Below are 21,529 nucleotides of genomic sequence, written 5' to 3' on the forward strand. Positions count from 1 at the left end.
GGATGTACTGTTCTTCTTGCAAAGCATTTGATATTCTACAGAGGCTCTGGGCTGAGTTTTAACCTGTTATTCTAAGGCCAGGCCCCCACTCAGCCTGGAGGCTGCAGGCTGCAAGTGTCACACGTGCAGAGAGTGTTCCCATCCTCACCCGAGTTACAGCCTGTTCAGCACCTCCTGGCAAGCTCCTGCCCAAATCACTCACAGCTGCACAGCTTGTCTGACCCTGGCACTCAAAGCAACTGATGATGAAAGCACCTGGAAGCAAGTCAGCACAGCTCCATCCATCACACAGGCACTGCCTGCCCTGATCTAGTTTTTGGAAAATTTCTTCCTATAAATTTTCTGTAACTGATGGTTTTATAGCACTTTGAGCCTTATTTCTGTTAGTGTTTCCACATATCCTCTCTACCATGGTAACACACTCATCATCATTTCCAATTAAAAAATTTATGTGCTACAAACAAGACTAAAAGCCACCTGTTGTAAAAATCATTTCAAGTGATTTGGCAAAACTTAGAGGACGGCACTTTATTTTCTTACTAGACCATCAGTATTTTCTTACCAGACCATCAATGTATACTACAAAGGCCTTAAAACAGGTAACACTGAAAAGCTTTCTTGCTTCAATGCTTTCACAAATCAAGTCACAATCATTTTTTCCATGCATCTCATTTAAAGCAAATGCCTTTGTACAGCTTTGCGCTTATTTGGCAAGTAGAGAGGCTGTAGAACTACAGCGCTTACCTACAAGGGTCATTCAGAATGATCTAAAAGGATCATCTCTCTACATGAAAGACATTGAGGTGCTGGAGCAGGTCCAGAGAAGGACAACAAAGCTGATGAAGGGTCTGGAGGACAGGTCTTATAAGGAGTGGCTGAGGGAAATGGAGAAAAAGAGACTGAGGGGACCTTACTGCTTTCTACAACTACCTGAATGGATGTTGGAGTGAGGCAGGAGTCCACCTCTTATCCCCATTAACAAGTGATAGAACAAGAGAAAATGGCCTCAAGTTGCACTAGGGAAGGTTTAGGTTGAAAATTAGAGAAAAATTCTTGACTGAAAGGGTTCTCAAACACTGGAAATAAGCCCCTCAGTGAGGCTATTGAATCCCAATCTCTGGAGGTGTTTTTTAAAAGACAAAGAGACACGGTGCTGAAGGATATGGTTCAGTATCAGACTTGGTAGAGTTAGCTAATGGTTGGATTCAACGATCTTCAAGGACTTCTCCAACCAAAATAATTCTATAATTTGATTGCACTGAAGTCAGACATCATTTAGAAAATCAAAGTCTCTCAACATTATTCTGCTGTGGAGCTCTATGAAAAGGAAGCCACGTGCACAGCAGAAAAAGCAGGGCAGAGCTGGGAAAGTTAAAGAGAAACCCACCCATTCCTAAATGCAGATTCTTGAGCCATAATACCTTTCAAATTGAACACTGCTAAGGAGGACCTCACAGCTTTTTCATCAAGCCGGAGGCTGGAGTAAGGCATTGCCATTACAGCTTCACGCACTGGGAGTAATTCACACAATTCACTGCTAGGTGGCAACAGTATACAGAGATAAACCCCGACTGAAGGCAGCTTATTAAGTGCTAAACAGCCTGGGTTAAGAGAGAGGCACACCAAAAATACCAGGTACTCAACTCTGCAGTTACTTGTCTGACAAAGAAACGCGTCCGAGTCCTTTTTGAGCCTTGGTTGAGTACTGGCCACGCTCCAGAGGCTGTATTGCCTTTATGAAAAACAAAGCTGCAGAAGCGTAGGGTACGGTTCTGACTGAGGGCAACGGAAGGACAGCCACCCCTGTCCGCGCAGCGGCTGAAGGCTTTCCAGGAAGGCGCTGCAATCGCGGGGGGGGGGGGGTGGGGGGGTGGGAACACGGCATGGCACACGCCAAATAAACAACAATTTTTAAAAGCAGTGAAAAGTAGAAAAAAATCATTAAAAAGCGACGTAATCCTGGGGAAAAGTAAAACTTTCCTCTACCGCTTTACCGGGAAAACTAGCGCACTCAACGCCCGCACCGTAGAGACGCCTGCTGCGCCGCCTACCCTCCCGGTGGCGGGGGGAGCCGGGGCGGGACAGGGGCTGCTGGGCGGAGCGGCCGCGCGCTATAAATGCGGGCGGCGGCGCCGGGCAAAGGAGCGGGGTCGTACAAAGTGGGCACGATGCAGAGTGCGGTGTTCCTGGCGCTGCAGCACGGCGGCGGGCGCATGGAACCGGGCAGCCGCAGGCGGGGCGAGACGGAGGAGACAACGGAGAGAGGCAGGATGAAGAGAACGATGTAAGCGTTCCCCCCCACTCGCTGGTTTCTCCGGTGGGAGGCTTGCAGTCGTGCGGAGGGGAGGCGGGCTCCGGGGCTGGGTTCTCAACGGCTAACGCTGGGCAGTGGCCGGCGAGCGAGCCTGTGGATTGAAGTGAGGGGAGAGTCGTTTTCTCGCCCTCAGAAAGATGCTCTAGGTGACTCCCTGGGTACTGAGCTGGCAAAGCAGTGTCAGGAAAGCGTTTGCAGCTCTTGACAGCAAAAGAGCTGTCATCTAAGGCTTCTTGAGGTGTCATTTGTAACGTGCATCTTCCTCTTCGTTCTTCCAGCATTAAAGATTGGAAAACGAGACTGAGCTACTTCCTGCAGAACTCTTCCAATTCGACTAAAATTAAGTCTAAGAAAGTGGGGAAACACCGCACCCACTTCAGGTAAGTTATGAGAATGAGACTTAAGTAACTCAAGTGATCTACAAAAACAATAAAGCTTGACCAATGGAGTCTAACACTCTCCTCCTCTTTATGCAGACCTTCCCCTGAGGAAGCCCAGCTGTGGTCAGAAGCCTTTGATGAACTTCTCGCTAATAAATGTAAGTTTGTCTTCAAAAAGTAACATTCAAGAGTAAAGGCATGTCTGTAAGAAATCACTTCCTTCCATGTCAGCATTGTGCCTTTCTAACATGAATAGCTTTGATTTTAGTCCTGAAAGTAAAAGGTTTTATATCTAAAGCAAAAGTCATAGTGTGTTCTTTTAAAAAAGGTAAACTGCTATTAAAACATCAAGAATACTAGACTGTAGTGGACTTTTTTCCTGTAATCCTTGAAGTTAAAAACTATACCTATCAGCTTGGCTTTGCCAAATGTGAAAAGCATTTTTGTTCAGAACTCACTGTTTAACCAAAACAAATGTATTCAAATAAACTGGGAAGGATTCTGCAACACAAGTTCAATGATCTCAGGGTTTTACTGTAGCTCTATGTGGAACGGCACTCAACAGCAGAGCAAAAAGACTAAGGAATAATATTAACACTTGCTCTTTGGACTTGAGTCATCCTTTCCATTGCAGAAAATATCTCAGAGGCTTGTAGTACAGTTAAATATTTACTCCAGCAAAAAGGTTAATATGGAAGTCCCCCATCTAGAGAGAGGGTTTTTTTTAATGTATACATGCAGGCAAGACAAAAGGGAACATTCTGACTAAAACTAGCTTTCATTTTGTGCTTACCCAAAAAGATGACTAATTCCAAGTGAAGCCTGCCAAGCTGTTAGGGTGTTAATTTGTTTGCATACATAAATGAGGAATTTGTTACTGCTATGCTATCCCTGAAGGAACCAGACCAGAATTACAGCAGAATGTTTGGGCAGAAACAGATGTGACCAGTGGGTAAATTCAAGATTCCTGAAATAGTAAGCTGATTTTTTTTTTCACTCTTTCCCTAGATGGTCTTGCTGCTTTCCGAGCTTTTCTGAAGTCTGAGTTCTGTGAAGAGAACATTGAGTTCTGGTTGGCCTGTGAGGACTTCAAGAAAACCAAGTCACCTCAGAAGCTGACATTAAAAGCAAAAAAAATCTACAATGACTTCATTGAAAAAGAAGCTCCCAAAGAGGTAAAGAAAAACCTATGTAAACATATGTGCCCTGTTCTGTGAGTCCTTACAGCTTTTTATTCCTCTGAACTCACTTTAGGATTCAGATGCCTAACTGCATTGTCCATGTCACCGTTGTCTGTGTCTGCACAGACTGGTAAAAGGCACAAGCAGTATTTCAGAATTTCCATCTTAACTGGGGAAAGTCAACAGCTGCATTGAACACTAACATATTTGAGTTTAGCACTGTAAAACTGAATATCTACATTACATTTCACATAAAAGAATTTTCCTATAAGGCAACTTCATTAATCTAACCCTGTAGTAATAAGGTCTTGCCTTTTCTTACCTCTTTTTTGAAATGTTATGGTGTTATACTTGAATTCAGTTCTCAGAAGTAAATGTCTGTCTTTTTTTAATTTCAGATAAATATTGACTTCCAAACCAAGAACATGATTGCACAGAACATTCAAGAAGCCACGCATACCTGCTTCAGTGCAGCGCAGAAGAGAGTTTACAGCTTGATGGAGAATAACTCATACCCACGGTTTTTGGAATCTGAATTCTACCAGGAGCTGTGCAAGAAGCCACCTATCACCAGGGCAGCCCCAGGGACATGAGCAATGGAGAAGCCTCTTGGCTATTGAGGAAGCAATCCACAGCTCATGGCAGCATCCTGACCTGAAAGACTGAGAAAAGTGCTCACTTTTTGCCATGGTGCAAGGACAAAAACACTGACTTTGGCACAAAGCTGATGGCAAAGTGACACTGCTGGAAAGTGTTCTGAGGTGGTGGCAGCAGTGTGCTGGCTAGCTGCTGGCAATGCACTTCTGAGTGCTGCAGTGGAAGGTGACTCCATGCATTAGACCAAACCATATAGTTTAAGAGTTCTGTTGTCATGGCTGAGGTGGCAACATTGCAGGTCAGAACACAGCTTTCTTCTTGTAACTAGAAGCTGCTCTGTACTGTTGCACAGTGCTGGGAACTTGAGTAATTGGTTGCATAGTTATTTTTTCCTAAACATCAACCAGTGTTGCCATCATCAGTCACTTGGTGTGTTTGCACTGGTTCTGTAGACTGCCTTGAGCTGCAAAGATGTTTGGTTTCTGTTCAACTTCTAGACACTACCAGCACTAGGCAGCAAGAGCGTAACTTGGCTCCCAGAGGAACAGGTTCTGCAACTGAAGTATGCAGGGCTGGGTTGTGTCAGCAGGGCTGCACAAGGCCAGACTGAGGGCAAAACTTGGCCAAGGTGAACAGGAGCTGTATAGTATTATATTTATATGTGGATTATGATTGTGTAGAATGCTGCAATATCATAATTCTGTCTTGAGGACAGCAAGCTTCAGTGAAGTCTCTTATTGTTTATAATAAACTATTTTGATACAAAGCTTCTTTTGTTGCTTGGTTTGTTTTATGTTCACACAGATGTACTATCTGGCATGAGACTTGAGAGTATTGAGAGTGCATGTCCTGGGCATGATCTGATCTAGGGTTCTTTTTAAAGCAGGCAGTTCTTAATCAACCAGACAAGTGTTTTGTTCATTTTGGGATTTCTAACAGAATAAACTACTGAACAGGAGAGGCATATTCCATTGCATCCTCTGTCTTAACCACTTCCCCATCAAACCCATCTCTAAGGCAGTGCAAGGCACATGTATGGCTACACCTAACTGGAAAGCAGCAGTAGGCCATTGAAGCATTGGATTCCCCTAGACTGAACAGTTCTAAAACTCATCTTGACAGGGTGCTGGGCCATCTCATTTCAACTATAACCTGGAAAGGTTGGACCACACTATCCTCCTCTGTGTCCCTTTCAGTCCAGCATTGTGTGATTCTGAGTGAAGCAGCCACAAGCAGCAATGTTGCTGCTGTGGGTGGTCACAGGATGCTACTTGGAATACAAGCAACTAAACTTTTGCTTTAAACAGGGCTTAGAAAGGCTTCAGTATCAGGCAGTAAAACTTATGCAGACTCAGAGCCATGAACTTTTACTGTGAGAGCTTAGAGGGAAAGTTACTGGTCTTTATTCCATGTCAATTTTCCCTAACATCCAACACAGAACCATAGCACAGTTTAGGCTAGGGAAAAACAAACAAAAAACAAACCCCAAAACCAAACCAACAACCACACTACCTTTAAAATAATCAAATCCAACCATACTTCCAAAACAGTCCCTGATTTAGTTTGTGACCTGTTTGAGCTCTAGCTCTGTTTAGGTCCTGGTTCTAGCTATTTTGACTCCACCCCTCAGGCTGCAGTTTTATTTGTGTAGTTCACATACATTCACAGCAGTCACCTCTATAATGCTCCAGTTCTCTAAGAATTAAGACAATTCTGACTACAAGAATTTCCACTTCATTTACACATCCAAAAATTGTTCATAAGCAAATACTTCACACACTGTAGGTTATACAGCATACATGCTTACACAGAGATACATATATATATTACATTGCCTCTACAGTGGAAAGAGGCAAATTTGGTACAGCCCTCACTTTGCTACTGCCCCATTTCCAGGGCTGTGAGAGCTAGCTCTCATATACCTGAACTTGCTTGTGGGTTAAAGCCACGTAAAACAAGCACAAGAAAAACTCAGCCCAACAGAGAAACAGAGAAAGGTTGTTGTGTTGGGTTTTTTGTTGTGTTGTGGTTTTGTTTGATTAGATGTTTTGTTTGTTTGTTTTACAACCAGGAAAAACACATTTGGACTGATAATTGCTTTTGCAATCTAACAAAATTATTCAAAGAGCATAAAAATAACCAGAGCTATACCTATTAGTAACTCAGAGCCAGGGCAGGAATAGCTCCACAAAGCTATCGCTGAAGCTGTATTAACCTGTGCCAATTTGGGATGTGGTAATTAACTCTGGCTGGTGTCTGGTTTCAGGGAAAGAAACATTTCTAGTTTCAGCAGGTGCCAGAAGTACTTCTAGCACAGTAGGTAGTTCAGAAGGGAGATTAGGTGGGGCCACTAGGCAGGACAACACTGCCCCAGGGCTGCTCGGGTGTATTTTTAATACTTGAATCATGAATCCCAGCTTTTAGGAAGACTGTTCAGGCAATGCTATAGCTACTGAGGTAGCAAACCAGCCAAGCCGTGTTCAAACCCTGGCACACTTTGTCTGCCAGGGTCTGAGAGCCCTGGTTTCAAGGCTAAGCTTTGCAGCAAAACAGTTCAGTGTATCAACTACAACAAAAGATAATTGAAATAGACCACTTATTTTTAGTGAAATGCAATCCATCTGTGCAGACAACGTCCTTCCTGTTACTGCTTTTCAAGTTTTGATACAAGCCCTGTTTTCCGAGCTCCCAGGAGTAAGCTACATCAGGAAAGCTGCAACCCCTAAAAGGTACGAATGAAGAAATACAAACCCCACTGCATACTTTAACAGCTGCACCTTCCATACTCTGGGCAGTCTGACAGCTGCAGTTAAAATTGGTACTCTGCTATCAGTATCCAATGGCAACCAATAATAAACTGCTCACTCCTCCACAGCCCAGCTGAAGTTCCCCCTCTGGCCCCAGTCCCACTGGGCTGTACACAGCCAATTTAACACAGTGATGGAGAAAAGACCTGTTTGGGAAAGGCAGAGGGAGAGGCAGCAGAGCTGGTTCTCACAGGCCAAGGTGAGGGTGCTGCTACACAGCTAGCAAGAGCATGGTCCTTTTTGTGGCTTCCATCAGGTTATAAAATTTCTCCAGTCCCTGTCCATATTGACAGCCCACCCAGACAGGAAAACAAGGAGAAGGGATCCTGATGGATAACTATAGTCAAAGAACAGCAGCTGCAAAGGAGCACAGGGCCTGAGGAAGGCTGTAAACCAACTTAGCAGTATTAAGAGAAAGGACTTGTTGCAAAAACCCAAGAAGAGCAATATATGGACCTCTCTGGAGGGCAGAGGGTAGGAAGGTACCCCAGCTCTGCTGGTATAGCTGTCTGCTGCACAGTGAGCCCTGGCTGAGCCCAAGAAAGTCAGTGTCAGTTCATGCACTGCTAACATGGAGAATGTGAGGACCCCTAACTGCTGAAAAACACCAGGAGGTCTGGAATAAAGGCAACTTTTTCTCTGTTCATCACTGGCTTTAAACTACAATCTCAACATTTGCTGCTTTCCTTAGCTACTAGATGCAAGCAAGCCTCCTGCTTTCATGTCACAACCCCCCCCACATTTCTCACCCTTAAAATTATTGAGAAAAATGTGCAATTGCAAGGAAGTCATCCCTAGAACTACCCAAAACAGAACTCATTGCAAAGACTATGCAGTCATTAACAAAAAATATCTAGTGTTCTAGGCTGTTCTCGTGATTTTGGGAAACTAGGTCATGAGTTTCGACTGTCTGGATCTTCAATCTCCACATTACCAGACCACGCTGTTATTGTGGTTTAAGGACATGTGTTTACACTGCAGCACAGGCCAATCTGAAGGAGAGCTCTCCATGCTATCAAGAAGGCAACAGAAAGCAGTCTCCTAAAACACAGCAGCAAAGCATCTGACCCTCAGCAAATGCCCTCTGGCCCAAAGGCTGGAGAGGACCTCTGAGAAGAGTGTGAGCTCACTGGCAATGCTGACTCACCACTCCAGTCAGATGGGAAAGCAACCCCACTCAATAAACAACTGACAATGCACTGCTCTTGCTCCATGTATTTATGTGCTGTGGCTAAGCAGTGTGCCAAGACTGTAAAGTCTGCAGTTCCACTCAGAAGTCCAGATTTCCATTCAGAGCAGGGACACAAATGACGGTTTAAAGGGCTTTATAGGCACGTATGTGTTTGTCGAAGTGTTTCTTGGATTAGACCCCATAACTCTGCAACCTGCATTGAGCAGAAAAGTGACCTTTAGAAGTGTTTTTAGGATATTCAGAGCTCTTTTTCACTCCCCCCTTGACCCTCCAAATTTGACTTTAAGAGGGAAAAACTAATCAGATGCTAGGGCAACATCCCAAATTGATCTTCCTTCAGTTGGCAAAAGATTATCAATGGCTCCTGCTCATCCCACCAACACAGTGGTATCCAGTATCCCCTGGGCCACATACACCAGGAACAAACTCATGGAGCAGCATGAGATGGGGACTAGCTTGGCAGCAAAGCTACTATATCAAACCAAAGTCCATCCCAGAAGCAGAGCAGAAGCAGAGTTAGTGACAGACCTACCTGCAGTGTTGGTCTTTGATCCATCCAGGAAAGAGAGCTAGGTATAAAGCTGCACCTGCAGGAAAGCTTAGAGGAAAGAAGCAAAAGATGTGACCTTCTAGGCTGAGCTTAAATGGAGTCCCAGCCAATGGGCAGCAGGTGTGGGTGGGCAACTTAAACCATTGAGTGCCCTCAGGGCTCTGATAAGTATAATGAAGAAGCCCTTTTCAGAGGGCTCCTGTGCTAGCCATATGGGCCTGTCAGCTCATCACCCCAGAGCAGCCTGAATTGTTGGGGAGGGTCTGCAGCTGGATTTGTGGGAACACTCTCAGAAACTAGCCTTGCACAGTTCTGTAGGTGTGTTAATTGGCATTACCCTGAGCTCTGTAATTGGGAAATGATGGCTGGCCAGCATGGAAATGAAGGAAAAATAGTCCTACTGCTATCCTATCTAGGAGTTTAAAATGCAAGCCTTTGGGCAATCTTTCATTAAAATAGTAACATCGATCAGTTTCCAACAGCTACAAAGTATCCATGAGCAGCAACTAAAAGATGTTCCATAAAATATTAAATATTCCTTTCAAGAGAATCTAGGTGACAGAAATCAGGACATAAATTCTTCCCACTTGGGATCTCATGGAGTAAACTGTGTTTCTGTGTTGCAGAGTTGCACCAGAGAACAGCTTCTTGGATGGGAACCTTGCTTAGGGCTTTCAGGGGATGTGGTACTAATCTTGTGTTTCTAGGGCTTGGGAAGTCAGCTGCGTGATAGGGAAAAGGCACTCAGGAGCATGGGGGGGCTCTTTAATGGTGTGCCCCTTGCCCTTTATGGATGTCCAAGGGAAATCAATCTACCAGCATGGCAGGGCACACGCGTTGGAGAGGAGCCGCACTACCGCATTCCTCTGCCAGCCACCACTTTTACAGGCTGACCGAGAGCAGCTGGAGCTGGCTCCCGAGGTGAAGGGGTGCTGAGGGGAGCCATCGCCACTGTCCCGGTGCCACTGCAGCCGAGACACGTGCAGAAGGCAGAGGCTTACCCCGCTCTCAGCCGCCTTCCTTCTGCGTCACAGAGATGATCTGCGGCGAGTGGCCGCCCCCCTGGCGTCCGTCCAGGCTCCCTGCGTCTGTTTGCAAAGCTGAGCTGTCTCCTGACTTGGCTGCGGCTGGTCCCTGCTGTTTACTTTCCCTGATACCCACCGCTGGCTGGGACCAGACGTCCGAGCAAGGGCAGGAAAGACTGCCAGGCAGGCCAGGACTCAGTGGCACGGACAGACTGAAATGTCATTTTTGCCACTTGTCCTACTTGCAGGTTGATGGATTTTGGAGCAGGGTCCTTCCATTTTCAAATGGAGGTGTTCTGTTCTCTTGACAGCAGCAGCAGCAGCATCCCTTTGAGATGAAAATGCCAGATAAATGCACAACTTAAATGGTTCACAGTTGAAAGCTGATGGCCATGACATTAGGATCAGATAGTCACAGAGCTTTATTGAGAACAAGCTGGAGTGACATAGTTATACAGTCCCACTGGCTCCATTTGTATGATGCTATGGAGATCACACTTGTTACAACAGCTGCCTGTATGAGCACTTAGGTAGCTACTGAAAATGGACAGAATATTGCCCATAAAGCCTGCTGGCCTCATCTTTTAAGAGGGGGAAAAAAAGCACAAGGTGCTCCACAGATCTGGCTGTGGGAAGAGATTGGGTTAGCTTAACACAAAATTACTCAATGAATTTCCACCTGGAATTCCAACAACTAGGTTATGTCTCTAGAAAGACACTTAGAAATTAGGCCAAATCTGTCATTCTGAGGAATTCACTAAGCTAGGAGTCAGCTCAGCATCCACACAGTTGAGACAATGGTGTATTGCATCATCCTCTTGGTTTGCCTACAACTAACATTTGCTAACTGTTGGGGCCAAACTCCCAGTCCTGCTAGAAGCCACCACACCTGCAGGGTGCTGGCAAAATGGTTCACTTACCCCCAAGACTCACCTGCACTTTATTAATGCTGAGAAGCTTAAATCTTTGGCAGTCACTTGCTGTAGTCTGACAAGTGAAATGTTCCCAAACCTGGAAAATCCCATATGGCAGAGATGTTTTTCAGAGCAATTCTCTCAATGTTCAGAGGTCTCCAGGTCTCTCAATAGGTGAAGTGCTCTCTGTGCTTTGGAGCTGCCAGTGGGGGACTGCTGGTGCTGCAAAACATCATCATGGACTGTGATAATGAAGCTCTGGAGCAGCACAGTCTGCCAGCAGGCAGATTTGGAAAGAAGTGTGAGAACAATACTTGAAATATGCCTTCATATCTCCTTTGAAAATTGCATCCTAGGACAGTTCCCAGGTTCACTCAGCCACAGAGAGCCCTCCTCATGCTGGCAGCAGTCACTGAGCACAGGCCTTCACACTGTGCCTCAGAAAGTTCATGTCCAGAATGGAGCAGTGGCTTTGGACATTTAATACCTAGGAGAAAACCAGATCCTATTACTGGAGATCAACATTTAAGCTAAGTGTTTAGATACAAAATGTGAAAAGGCTTGAAGAGCACCAGCTCTCCTCTAGCCAACCTCCCTTCTCTTTTTCACTCCCCCCCATCCAAATACTTCTTCCCCATGGTCTAAAATGTTACACTTGCCTAGTAATGTCTTGAAGCTGTTTGGCTCTGAGGAGATACGAGAGTACACAATTTTTATGGAGTGCTGTGTTCTGAAATACATACACACTTGTAAACTATGTCTCCATTTGTATCTTTCCTTACAAACCCAAAATATTACAGCGGCATAAGCCCCACTGTGCTCTGGAACAAACAGAACTTTGTACACTGAAAGGTCATTTGTCTCTTGGCATGCTCCTGTACTTGAAATTCTGGAGAAGGTACCTACACCACACACAGAGAAACTTTATCAAGTCTCTTCACATATTTTTTCTTAAGGCTGCTAATTATGGGGGAACCTCCTGAAAGTGGCTTCTCTTTTCATGGCTGAAATCAGAAGAAATATGTTTCTTAATCAGCTCTGCTGGCCACCATAAAACAGTTAAGTTATTCTCTTTCACTAATTTCACTCCTGTGAGAAAATCAAACATTTATCAAGGCAACAAACTAATGACAATGCCTAGTGTTGAAAGGAGCATGAAGCAGCAGCTATACAGGGTGTGATGTACCCTATATCCCAGCTAATACACCTGCCCTGCCCTGAAACATTCCTGACATATCTAACCCAGAGTAATTATTATGTAAAGCCTATCTGAATAAAGTTTGCTCTTTTATGGTGTCCATAAAGGGTTTGACCAAAGTGTTGGATCTGGTGTCAAATAATCCCAGTACACTGCTGAACTTGTGCCCTCTGCAGTGCTTACAGAGAGAAGCAGCTCAGTGAAATGTCAGTGTTGTGTAGCTGACCACCAGCACTGCGTCAGGGGGTTCCTACAGCCTTTCTCCAGCATCCTCTGAGCAAGAAGATTCACATCCACCAGGAGGTTAATCACCACCACCTCTCTCTGTGATAGAGATAAGGAATCCAAATTACTAATTAGTTGTGTCATATGCAGGAGGCAGCTTTGTGCAGAGCAATTATGCCAGTCTAAAGCATCTGAAAGATTTCAGCTAATGTGGTGTAACTGAAGCAGCAAAGCAAGGAGCATGCCTGTAATTGGGCTGTAATGTGCAGCTCCCAAAAGTAGCACCTCAGAGTAAGGTGAGCCTGTCTGAAACACCACTCCAGCAGTCACCAGTATGCTTTCAGAACAGGAGTATGACTCCAGCCCAGCAATTCAGCGTAATTAGAGGAGTACTGGGACTGAGAAGAAGCACCTTTGGCACAGGAATTGTCTTCCCTAGAGAAGACATTCCCAGCAGGGCAGACGTGTGGCTGGCAGCATGGTCAAAGCAAGGCAGGATGTTGTGGAAGGACTGACTGGCCACTAGCAAGAAGAAAAATCTGCAAAGCGTTTGCTTCAGCCTTGTGATTCACCACTGAGCAAAGGTTTCAGCAGCAACCTCAGCATGGGAGAATCATCCCCCATTTGCACACAAGCAGGTGGGATCAGCATGGGCTTGGAGGGGAGTCTATGTTGAACATACTTTCCACTAGGAAGTTGTAAGTGACTAATGACAAAGGCAGTCAATAACAAGGGGACAGGTTAGGAAATGAGGTTTAAAGACACAGGAGCTGCTCTGAGTAAGCACAGACTGGTGGAGCATTGGGCTGCAGCTGCTCTGGGGGAAGAGCTGGGCTCAGGCAGGTGTTGCTGGTAACAATGTAAGGACCAGGAGTCAATGCCACCGGAACTGAAAAAATACAAAGGGAACAAAGTACTATTTACAGACAAAGAACATTTCAGCTGTGAGGTTTGCATGAGATTTTAGTGCCAGGAACAATAGAGGAGTGTGGATGAAACGTCACTAGGGAAGCATAGGTGTAGCTGATAGCAGATTGCCAGCAGATAGGAAATATTCCCCTCTTTAGATCAAGAGGAGCTGGTAGAAACATCACTGCTTGCAGTCCCCAAGGATGGAAATACTGCAGCTGCTTTGCTGCTCCACTGACAACAGAGTGTAGCTTGTTTGTAGGACCCAAATTACTTTACCTTGACACAAGCCACTTGTAGAACCGATCTGGCCACAAATGGATACACAGTGTTATTTTAATAGCAGTTTACCAAAACCAGACACATCTGGGCAGCTTTTTTTTTTAATCTCAGCATGCTGCTAACATGCATATTGAAGGGCCTTGAGCAATGTGGCCAGCTGGATGACAGCTGTGTGGTCACATCCTTCCCAGTCTTTGCCACATTGGGTGACTGACGGGGCACAGGATATGCCTTTGCTGGGACAGCATCAGCATTCCTCAGGGAGCTTTCCGTCGGGTGATGCTAGCAGCATGGATTCAGGGAATTTTACTCATGAAGGATATGGTTGTTATGTTACTCTCCAGTATGACGTACTCGTGGCAGCTGTTTTAGCCGGAAGCGGAACAGTTGCGCTCCCCTGCTCCCTCCCCTTCCCCGATCTCTGCATGTCCCTTGCTGTCCTTGTAGCTGATTTAGCAGCTGTGCAGCTGCTGTGGAGCTGGATGAGCAAGCTGGCTGGGCAGGAGATTTTCCCTTTTTTTGGTGGATTTGTTTTCCATGGGCTCAGATTGTAGTTCCAGCTTACCCTGCAGCCATCCAGATGCTAATGAGAATCATGAGGAAGGGAAGAACCATGGGAGCCCATGGTCTGAGATAAAGGAAGGTGGAGCTGACCAATCTCGAGGCCCAAGTCTCTCATCACTGTTTTGTCATACTTTCCCCCTTGCAATCCACCCCCAACTTCTTCTGGCACATCACCAGTCTCCTCACAAGTCATGCCATTCATTTGGAAATGGCACTGCCGATTTTCTACCCCTCCTTCCTCGATAACCCAGTCAGACTGGCCACACAGTAGCATATCAGGAGACATTCACAGACTGTGGGTGCAACACATAGACATTCACAGATTGTGGGTGAGGTTAAATGGCAGATACCACCAGCATTGCTGTGAATATGATGATGCCTGAACTGGGAATCAGGGAATCAGGGAATCACAGAATGTTAGGGGCTGGAAGGGACCTTGAGAGATCATCGAGTCCAACTCCCTCACCAGAGCAGGATCACCTAGGGCAGATCACACACAAACTCATCCAGGTTGATCTGGAATATCTCCAGAGAGAAATTCAAGACTCTACTACCCCCTTGAGCAGCCTGTTCCAATGTTATGTCACCCTCACAGTGAAATAATTCTTCCTCCTTTTTCCATGGAATTTCCTATGCCTCAACTTCTACCCATTGTGAAGGGGCATCTTGGGTCAGTTATTGAGGAAAGACTGCTTTAATATCCAATGAAAGCAGAATATCCAATGAATGGATATTAAAGCAGATATTCAGAGCTCACCTGAATACCTACTGGCACTTAACAGCCTTGTTGGGAGGCTCAATAATGGCCTGAAAATAATTTTAGCACACTGGCAACATGACCTAATCTGAGTCATTGGTTTAATAACAAATGAGCAAAAGTGTAAATGGACTAAGCCTCTCAGCATCATTGTTTTCCAAAAGCAGCTTAGCTGATTTCCAAGCAGAGCTAGAAAAGCAGTGATGCAAATTCCTATCTTCCAGCAGTACATCTTCATGTATTTAGTGGCTTTCCAGTGATGAGTGCAGTTTCCAGAATCAGTAAACCCCATGCTGTTACAGAATCAGGAAAACTGTCTACAATGTATTGATTTTTCAAAGGCAAATATGAGATTGAATAACTCTTTCCTGCAAATCCACTGCCAGGAGGTAGGTTTACCAGGAAATTAATTTGCTGCTTTCTGCAGTATTTTAGTATCACCAAGCAGTGGTATCTTCCTAAACTAGTTAGGATCATACTAACTTGAGTTGTATTTGACATGAGGGTAAGTTTTAACTTACTTTCTTGCTGCATCTTTCTGTCTGTGTAGTTTATAAATATTCTCCCCCTTTCATGCACTAAACTGTAACAGAGAAAATGATTTTCTGGAAACAGGCACAACTCAGTAGCAGCAGCAACAGCTGAAACTGCTGTTAATATTGACTTCAGTTAGTAGACTTACACTTTAACTAAGGCCACAGAAACTAACTCAGATTAAGGCAAGGACTTCAATGGTTCTTGCTTGAATGGCTTCACCTTCTAAAGTTTCATTAAACCTTGATGTAGGGTCCATCTGTGTTTCTAAGTAATTTATACTTCCTAGGTTAACCTCCCAAAGAGGCAGGGGACAGATTACTCTCCAGTAGGGATTGAGCAAGGAAGGGCTGGGATTTACCCTGCTGCAGTTTCAGAAATGCCAAAAGACTTGGATGAGTTGACGTAGCAGGTTATTCCCCTTTCCCTGACCCTGATGTCTGACGAGAATTACTGCTATTCTTGCAATCATCTCTGATTCCCCAAGTACTGTTTCTATTTACTGCCATAGTTGCAATTCAGCAGAACTCAGGGAATCCTTTTCACCCACATTTCCTCCTTGGCAGGAGTAAATGAAATCAGCTAGGTCAGATGTCTTATGTCTTTTTTAATTTCTCTCTCTTTCTCTCTTCCTTCCTTCCTTCCTTCCTTCCTTCCTTCCTTCCTTCCTTCCTTCCTTCCTTCCTTCCTTCCTTCCTTCCTTCCTTCCTTCCTTCCTTCCTTCCTTCCTTCCTTCCTTCCTTCCTTCCTTCCTTCCTTCCTTCCTTCCTTCCTTCCTTCCTTCCTTCCTTCCTTCCTTCCTTCCTTCCTTCCTTCCTTCCTTCCTTCCTTCCTTCCTTTCTTTTCTTTCTTTTCTTTCTTCTCTGTCATATTCTTACAAACAAAGAACCAAATCTGTTCTTGGTCACTAAAAGCTGGATCCAAGGGACAGAATGTAACTGTGAGGTGACCTTGGAGACAGGTTTCTGGTTTGAAACACCTTTGAAGTGTAGCTTTTCCATTTGGATGAATGATCGGTGGTTACAGATGGGCACATCTTGAGCTGCGTGCTGCTAGCACAAGTTTCCTTCCACTGACCTCCACAGCAGCTCCCAGCGGGAGAAGCTGATGTGTATTTTCCAGAAAGATTCCTCATGCCGTCAGAATTTACATTTCTGATTAACCTTTCACAAAAGCTGGGCTTGTCTGAAACCAAACTGCTGTTGGAATCTCAGCCAGCATCACGTCAGCTATGTCACACCTACACCAATTCCATCTTGCTTGGTCTCAAGGTAGAGATCAGTGTCCCCCCCCAAGACAAGCTCTGCTTGAAAGTCTTCTCTTAAAAAATTGCCCTCATACCTGCTGACACAGAAGGCTGTTACATTTTTGATTTAGACTCAAAATAAAGCACAGTGAGTTAAATAAAAGATACTTGTGTAGGTAGTTAAAACATTTTTTTCTTTCTGACTGGTGTTAGGTACTATATCCAAATTATTGATTAGTGGTTGTATCTGATGCAAAGGGAAGTCACCCTGTTTACTTCAAGGAGACTGATTGTATATTTCCACCTATCCGGTAGTGCTTAGACAGGACTTACCATCTTTAAAATAGGACATATATGAAATAGAATCACAGAATCAGAGAATCACAGAATGTTAGGGGTTGGAAGGGACTTTGAAAGCTCATCCAGTCCAATCTCCCTGTGTGGTGGTTTAGGCTGGGCGCTGGCCCAGATGCCACTGCACAGACCACACCTGGGAGGTCCCAAGGGGTGGGCCCAGCCCAGGGGGGGTGGTCACAGGAAACCAGGTATTTCATTCCCATAATGCCCTGCTCCCCTATAATACATCAGCGCGGGGTCTTCACTTCCTCTTTTGCCCCCCGCTGCTGCCTAGGTAAAATGGCGTGAGCCGCCTCCCTTGGGCCTGCCCAGGCCCATGGCTGGGTTGGCGGGGGGGGAGGAAAGAGCCCTGGGGGGTTTGGGTGTACCCCCAGGTGGGGATGGGACATTCTTGGGTATGTTTTGGAATCTCTCTCTCTCTGTCATGGTGCTTGTAAAACTGTCATTGTTGTCAAACTTTCATTGTGTAAAACTTTCATTGTTGTTTTTTATTGTTTTCCCATTTGAACTTTCCATCACTTTTACAATCCGTTTGTCTGAGTCGTTATTTCTGCCTGTGGTGGGAGAACTGTCCTCCCAAACCATGACACCCTGCCAGAGCACCTATACCAGAACACACAGGAACACATCCCAGCAGGCTTTGAGTATCTCCAGTGTAGATATCACCCTCACTTTCAGCTGTTCAGAAGATCCTGGAACTAAACAAGCCCTATGAGGAGAGGCTGAGGGAGTTGGGGTTGCTTAGCCTGGAGAAGAGGAGGCTCAGGGGAGGCCTTATTGCTTTCTACAACAACCTGAAGGGAGGTTGTAGACAGTTGCGGGCTGGTCTCTTCTCCCTGGCAACCAGCACCAGAACGAGAGGACACAGTCTCAAGCTGCACCACGGGAAGTTTAGACTGGATGTTAGGAAGAAATTCTTCATAGAGAGAGTGATTGCCCATTGGAATGGGCTGCCCAGGGAGGTGGTGAAGTCGCCATCATTGGAGGTGTTTAGGAGGAGACTTGATGGGGTGCTTGGTGCCATGGTTTATTTGATTAGGTGGTGTTGGATGATAGCTTGGATGCAATGATCTTGAAGGTCTCTTCCAACCTGGTTTATTCTATTCTATTCTATTCTATTCTATTCTATTCTATTCTATTCTATTCTATTCTATTCTATTCTATTCTATTCTATCCTATTCCCAAATGATCATCCATAAAAGTATTAACATCATCATTTCTTGTTGCTCTGTGGCCTTGTCTGCACATGGGTTTTATATGATTTCAGCAAAATATGATGAGGAGGGCTTTATTTATTTATTTATTTATTTTTAGCTAAAACTTCTAAGACATAAAAATTGAAGAAAGACAATACTGAATGTGAGCAAAGCCACAACAATGGGCACAAGAAACAAAAGCAACAGGACATTTTTTTCTTAGCTTACGGCATTACATTAAAGTTGCTTGTAGTTCTTTGATCTTCAAGACTAACCAATACGGCTTCAGGAAAAAAAGTATTATCCTGAGCATAAAAGGGAGGTGGTTTTTTTCTGTAGCACTGAGAGTAAATGTTGTGCCGGGTTCTGGGCCATTAATTTTGAGTAAATTAGGCATATGTGCAAACTGCAGTCAAAGCTGTGGCTTTAACTCTTGTAGAAGAACCTGCCACAATTTTGTAGCCAGCCTAATGTGGAGGTGGGTGATGGAGCAACCCTGGTAGAGGAGACAGAATCTTTCTTTGCACCTTTCCTCCTGTCCTGGAGCAGCCACAACTTATTAAAAAGTTTGTGGTTTTGGGGGGGGTTGTTTGGTTTGGTTTGGTTTGGTTTGGTTTGGTTTGGTTTGGTTTGGTTTGCTCTGATTCACCTGCAACCAGCATTCAGCTTTCCAGCTCTGCAGCTTTCTATCTTTGCTTGCTGAAAGATATCTGCCAAGGAGTGCTGGTTGAAAAATGGTCACCATGTTCAATAATGAGTACATGAGCAATTAATTAGATCTTCCAGCCCCTTCAACTTGAGATGAGAAACTTGATTTTGTGAAATAGCTTAGATTTGGGGGACATATTTAAAGACATAAAGAAACACACTCTGGCTTAGAGTTGGCTCTGTCATCCAACAATACTGCCACACTTCTGTTACAAAGAGGGAAATTATGGCTATATCTTTTTTGCTTCTCAAACCAAAATAAGGCCTGTCACTGCAAAGATGATCCTGAGTACATGATTTTGCAGAGAAGAAGTGGTGGTTAGTGTAAATACTGACATTTATAAATGCCAACATAACAGAAATTTTGACTTTTCTTTCCAGAATATTCCTCTATATTCTTTAGTCTGGGAAAATATGAAGCAATTCAGTGAGGTTACAGTGCTGCTTTAGCTTACTGGGGGGGGGGGGGAGGGGGGGAGAGGGGAACAAAACAAAAACACCCAAAAAACCAACTTCTAAAATTCTTTCCACAGTTCCATTAAACATTTCCTTCATAGGAGGATTTGCTGGAATAGTAAATGTGGAATAAAATATTCCACAGTACTTGATCCAGGATAGAAATGTTCAGATGCTGGTGTCTTTTTCCTTACTTAGTTTAGCCCATTCAGGGAATTCTATTCAGCTAAAATGAACACTCTTTTGGAGTAAGGTTCCAGAAACAGAGGCATTCAGGAATTGCTTTGCATTAAGAAAAAAAAACCCCAAACCCCTGAGCTAACTCGAGAGCAATTTCCTAACACTAGGTCTTATTTTATTGCCGTATGTTACTGGGACAAGATGGAAAATAGAGATGTACAAAATCCCCAGGCAACATCAGAATAGCTTTCAAAAGCAATTTTGGGTTTGCTGGACTTGTGCTGCCTCCAGTAGTGAGTGCTTAAGAGAAATCCCATTATGGAATTGGACAACTTTCCCTTTCAGAGATTTGTTTCCCACAGAAAAACCCATGGGAACAAGTTGATAAGTAGAAAGACGCAGATTGTGAAATCAGATCCTGGCTCATCTCCCCATGGGGCCAGGAGCCAGTGGAGGGTTTGTTCTTGGGAAGGACTTCACACCTTGTTCCCTGACAGCCAGCTTTGAGGAGGTTTAATACTTTAAGGAAAAAAGGGTGGCAGAGGGATCTGTTTATAATTTTGAAAACAGTGCTGAGAAGTTAAAAAAAACAAATCCCCAAACAAACTCTCCCTGCTTCATGCAATACGGGAAGCCTCTGGCATCCAGCTGCCTCTGCTGGGAGGCAGATCTAAACCAAGCAAGTGGGAGCATGTCCTTGCACACTCTGTAATTACATGCTGGATCATCCACAGGCTGAAAATATCAACATATTTAATATATGACTATCTAGGTTAATTAAAAAATGAACCAAACCAAAACAAAATTGGGCTGAGTGATTATTAGAGCTGAAAGAGCTCTGTTTCTATGTTATAGCAAAGATGCTATCACACAGAGGGCTTCAATAACATGGTGCAAGGCACTTGAGGAAGAGGCAAAGCCAGCAGCGTGCTGCAAAAATTTGGTCTGAAAATGGTGTGCTATTGTCAGAGACTGGAATGTAGTCCCACAGCTGTGTCGCTGGGGACTTCCCATCTATATTTAGGGTGCTGCAATCCTACCCTTTCACACACACATTCTCACCCTCAGCAGGATGCCAGCTCTGTCATTCCTGGAGTAGAAAGTGAGCTGGCTCCCTGCATCCCCTTCCATGTCGATGTTGCAAGTACCAGCTCTTGGGTTGCAGTGAGAGTGTGTGGTGAGGCAGGGTAGGGTGTCAAACCTGTTTGTTGCTTCCAGCTACTTAGATGATTGAGAGAAAGGTTAAGTGCTCAGAACTCTCAAATCCTTGATAGCACAAAGTATTAAACCTACGTGCATAGTTCTCATTGGAGATGTTTGCACTGCACCCATAGTCTGACCCACAGGATGGGCTTTGATAACCTCTCGTGCTGCCAGCCTCCACAGGGTTGTTAACAGCCCTACAGCTGATCATGCTTTACGTGCATGTCCCAGTGAGCATCAAGGTGGTATTTACACTATGATATCTGTGCACATTCCCACATTTCCAGCCAACAGGAGTGGGCACTCGAATTAATTCCCCATCACCCCACCCACGCTATAGCAAGGTGCACCCTTCATCACTCTGTACAACACCAGAAGAAATGTTCACTTTAGGAATAGAAACCTCATGCTCTCTGCTTGTTTGGTTTTGCTGTTCATCAGAGGCAGCCCAGAAAGCTTAGGTGTAGTCATATGTTCTGGCTCTGTAGATTTCAGACTTACTCAAACAATTGTCAGATGGCATGTGTCTTTTGTTTGGTCTTTTGTTGTTGTTGTTTTGTGTTTTGTTTTGTTGGTTTGGTTTGGGTTTTTTTTCATGAAGCCCCACGTACACCCAGCATTCCCACAGACACCACTCTTTATGGCGCTGTTTCACATTTTCCATAGCAGTCACTGCTGCACACCAGGATATACATATTGAAATTTGCCCTTCCCTTTTGATTCATTAGGGGTTGTCATTGTGCACAGCTACAGA

General features: G+C 44.6%; 1 protein-coding gene and 1 long non-coding RNA gene across 2 annotated transcripts; one reads left to right on the forward strand and one right to left on the reverse strand.

Annotated features, from left to right (window-relative positions):
• The first annotated feature begins 2,168 nt into the window (after window positions 1-2,168).
• Window positions 2,169-5,238, forward strand: RGS2 (regulator of G protein signaling 2). The gene is made up of 5 exons (XM_068140876.1): window positions 2,169-2,284; window positions 2,593-2,694; window positions 2,791-2,852; window positions 3,703-3,869; window positions 4,274-5,238. The coding sequence occupies exons 1-5, from the start codon at window positions 2,169-2,171 to the stop codon at window positions 4,466-4,468; spliced, it is 642 nt and encodes a 213-aa protein (XP_067996977.1). The 3' UTR covers window positions 4,469-5,238.
• On the reverse strand, window positions 2,272-11,390 carry LOC137442311 (uncharacterized). Its single transcript, XR_010987629.1, has 4 exons — window positions 10,980-11,390; window positions 10,023-10,374; window positions 9,004-9,069; window positions 2,272-2,405 (listed from the first exon to the last, which is right to left on the reverse strand). It is a non-coding gene; the product is annotated as an uncharacterized lncRNA (long non-coding RNA).
• Between the last annotated feature and the right edge of the window lie 10,139 nt (window positions 11,391-21,529).

This window comes from Melanerpes formicivorus, unplaced genomic scaffold (genome assembly GCF_026170545.1).
Source record: "Melanerpes formicivorus ecotype bairdi unplaced genomic scaffold, bMelFor1.0.p_v2 SCAF_7, whole genome shotgun sequence".
Lineage (NCBI taxonomy): Eukaryota > Metazoa > Chordata > Aves > Piciformes > Picidae > Melanerpes > Melanerpes formicivorus.

Excerpts from the sequence above, each read along its gene's own strand:
- RGS2 (XM_068140876.1), top strand. The coding sequence starts at position 2,169 with ATGCAGAGTGCGGTGTTCCTGGCGCTGCAGCACGGCGGCGGGCGCATG. Across the intron at positions 2,695-2,790 it reads AAACACCGCACCCACTTCAG|ACCTTCCCCTGAGGAAGCCC; the intron begins GTAAGTTATGAG and ends CTCTTTATGCAG. Across the intron at positions 3,870-4,273 it reads AAAAAGAAGCTCCCAAAGAG|ATAAATATTGACTTCCAAAC; the intron begins GTAAAGAAAAAC and ends TTTTAATTTCAG.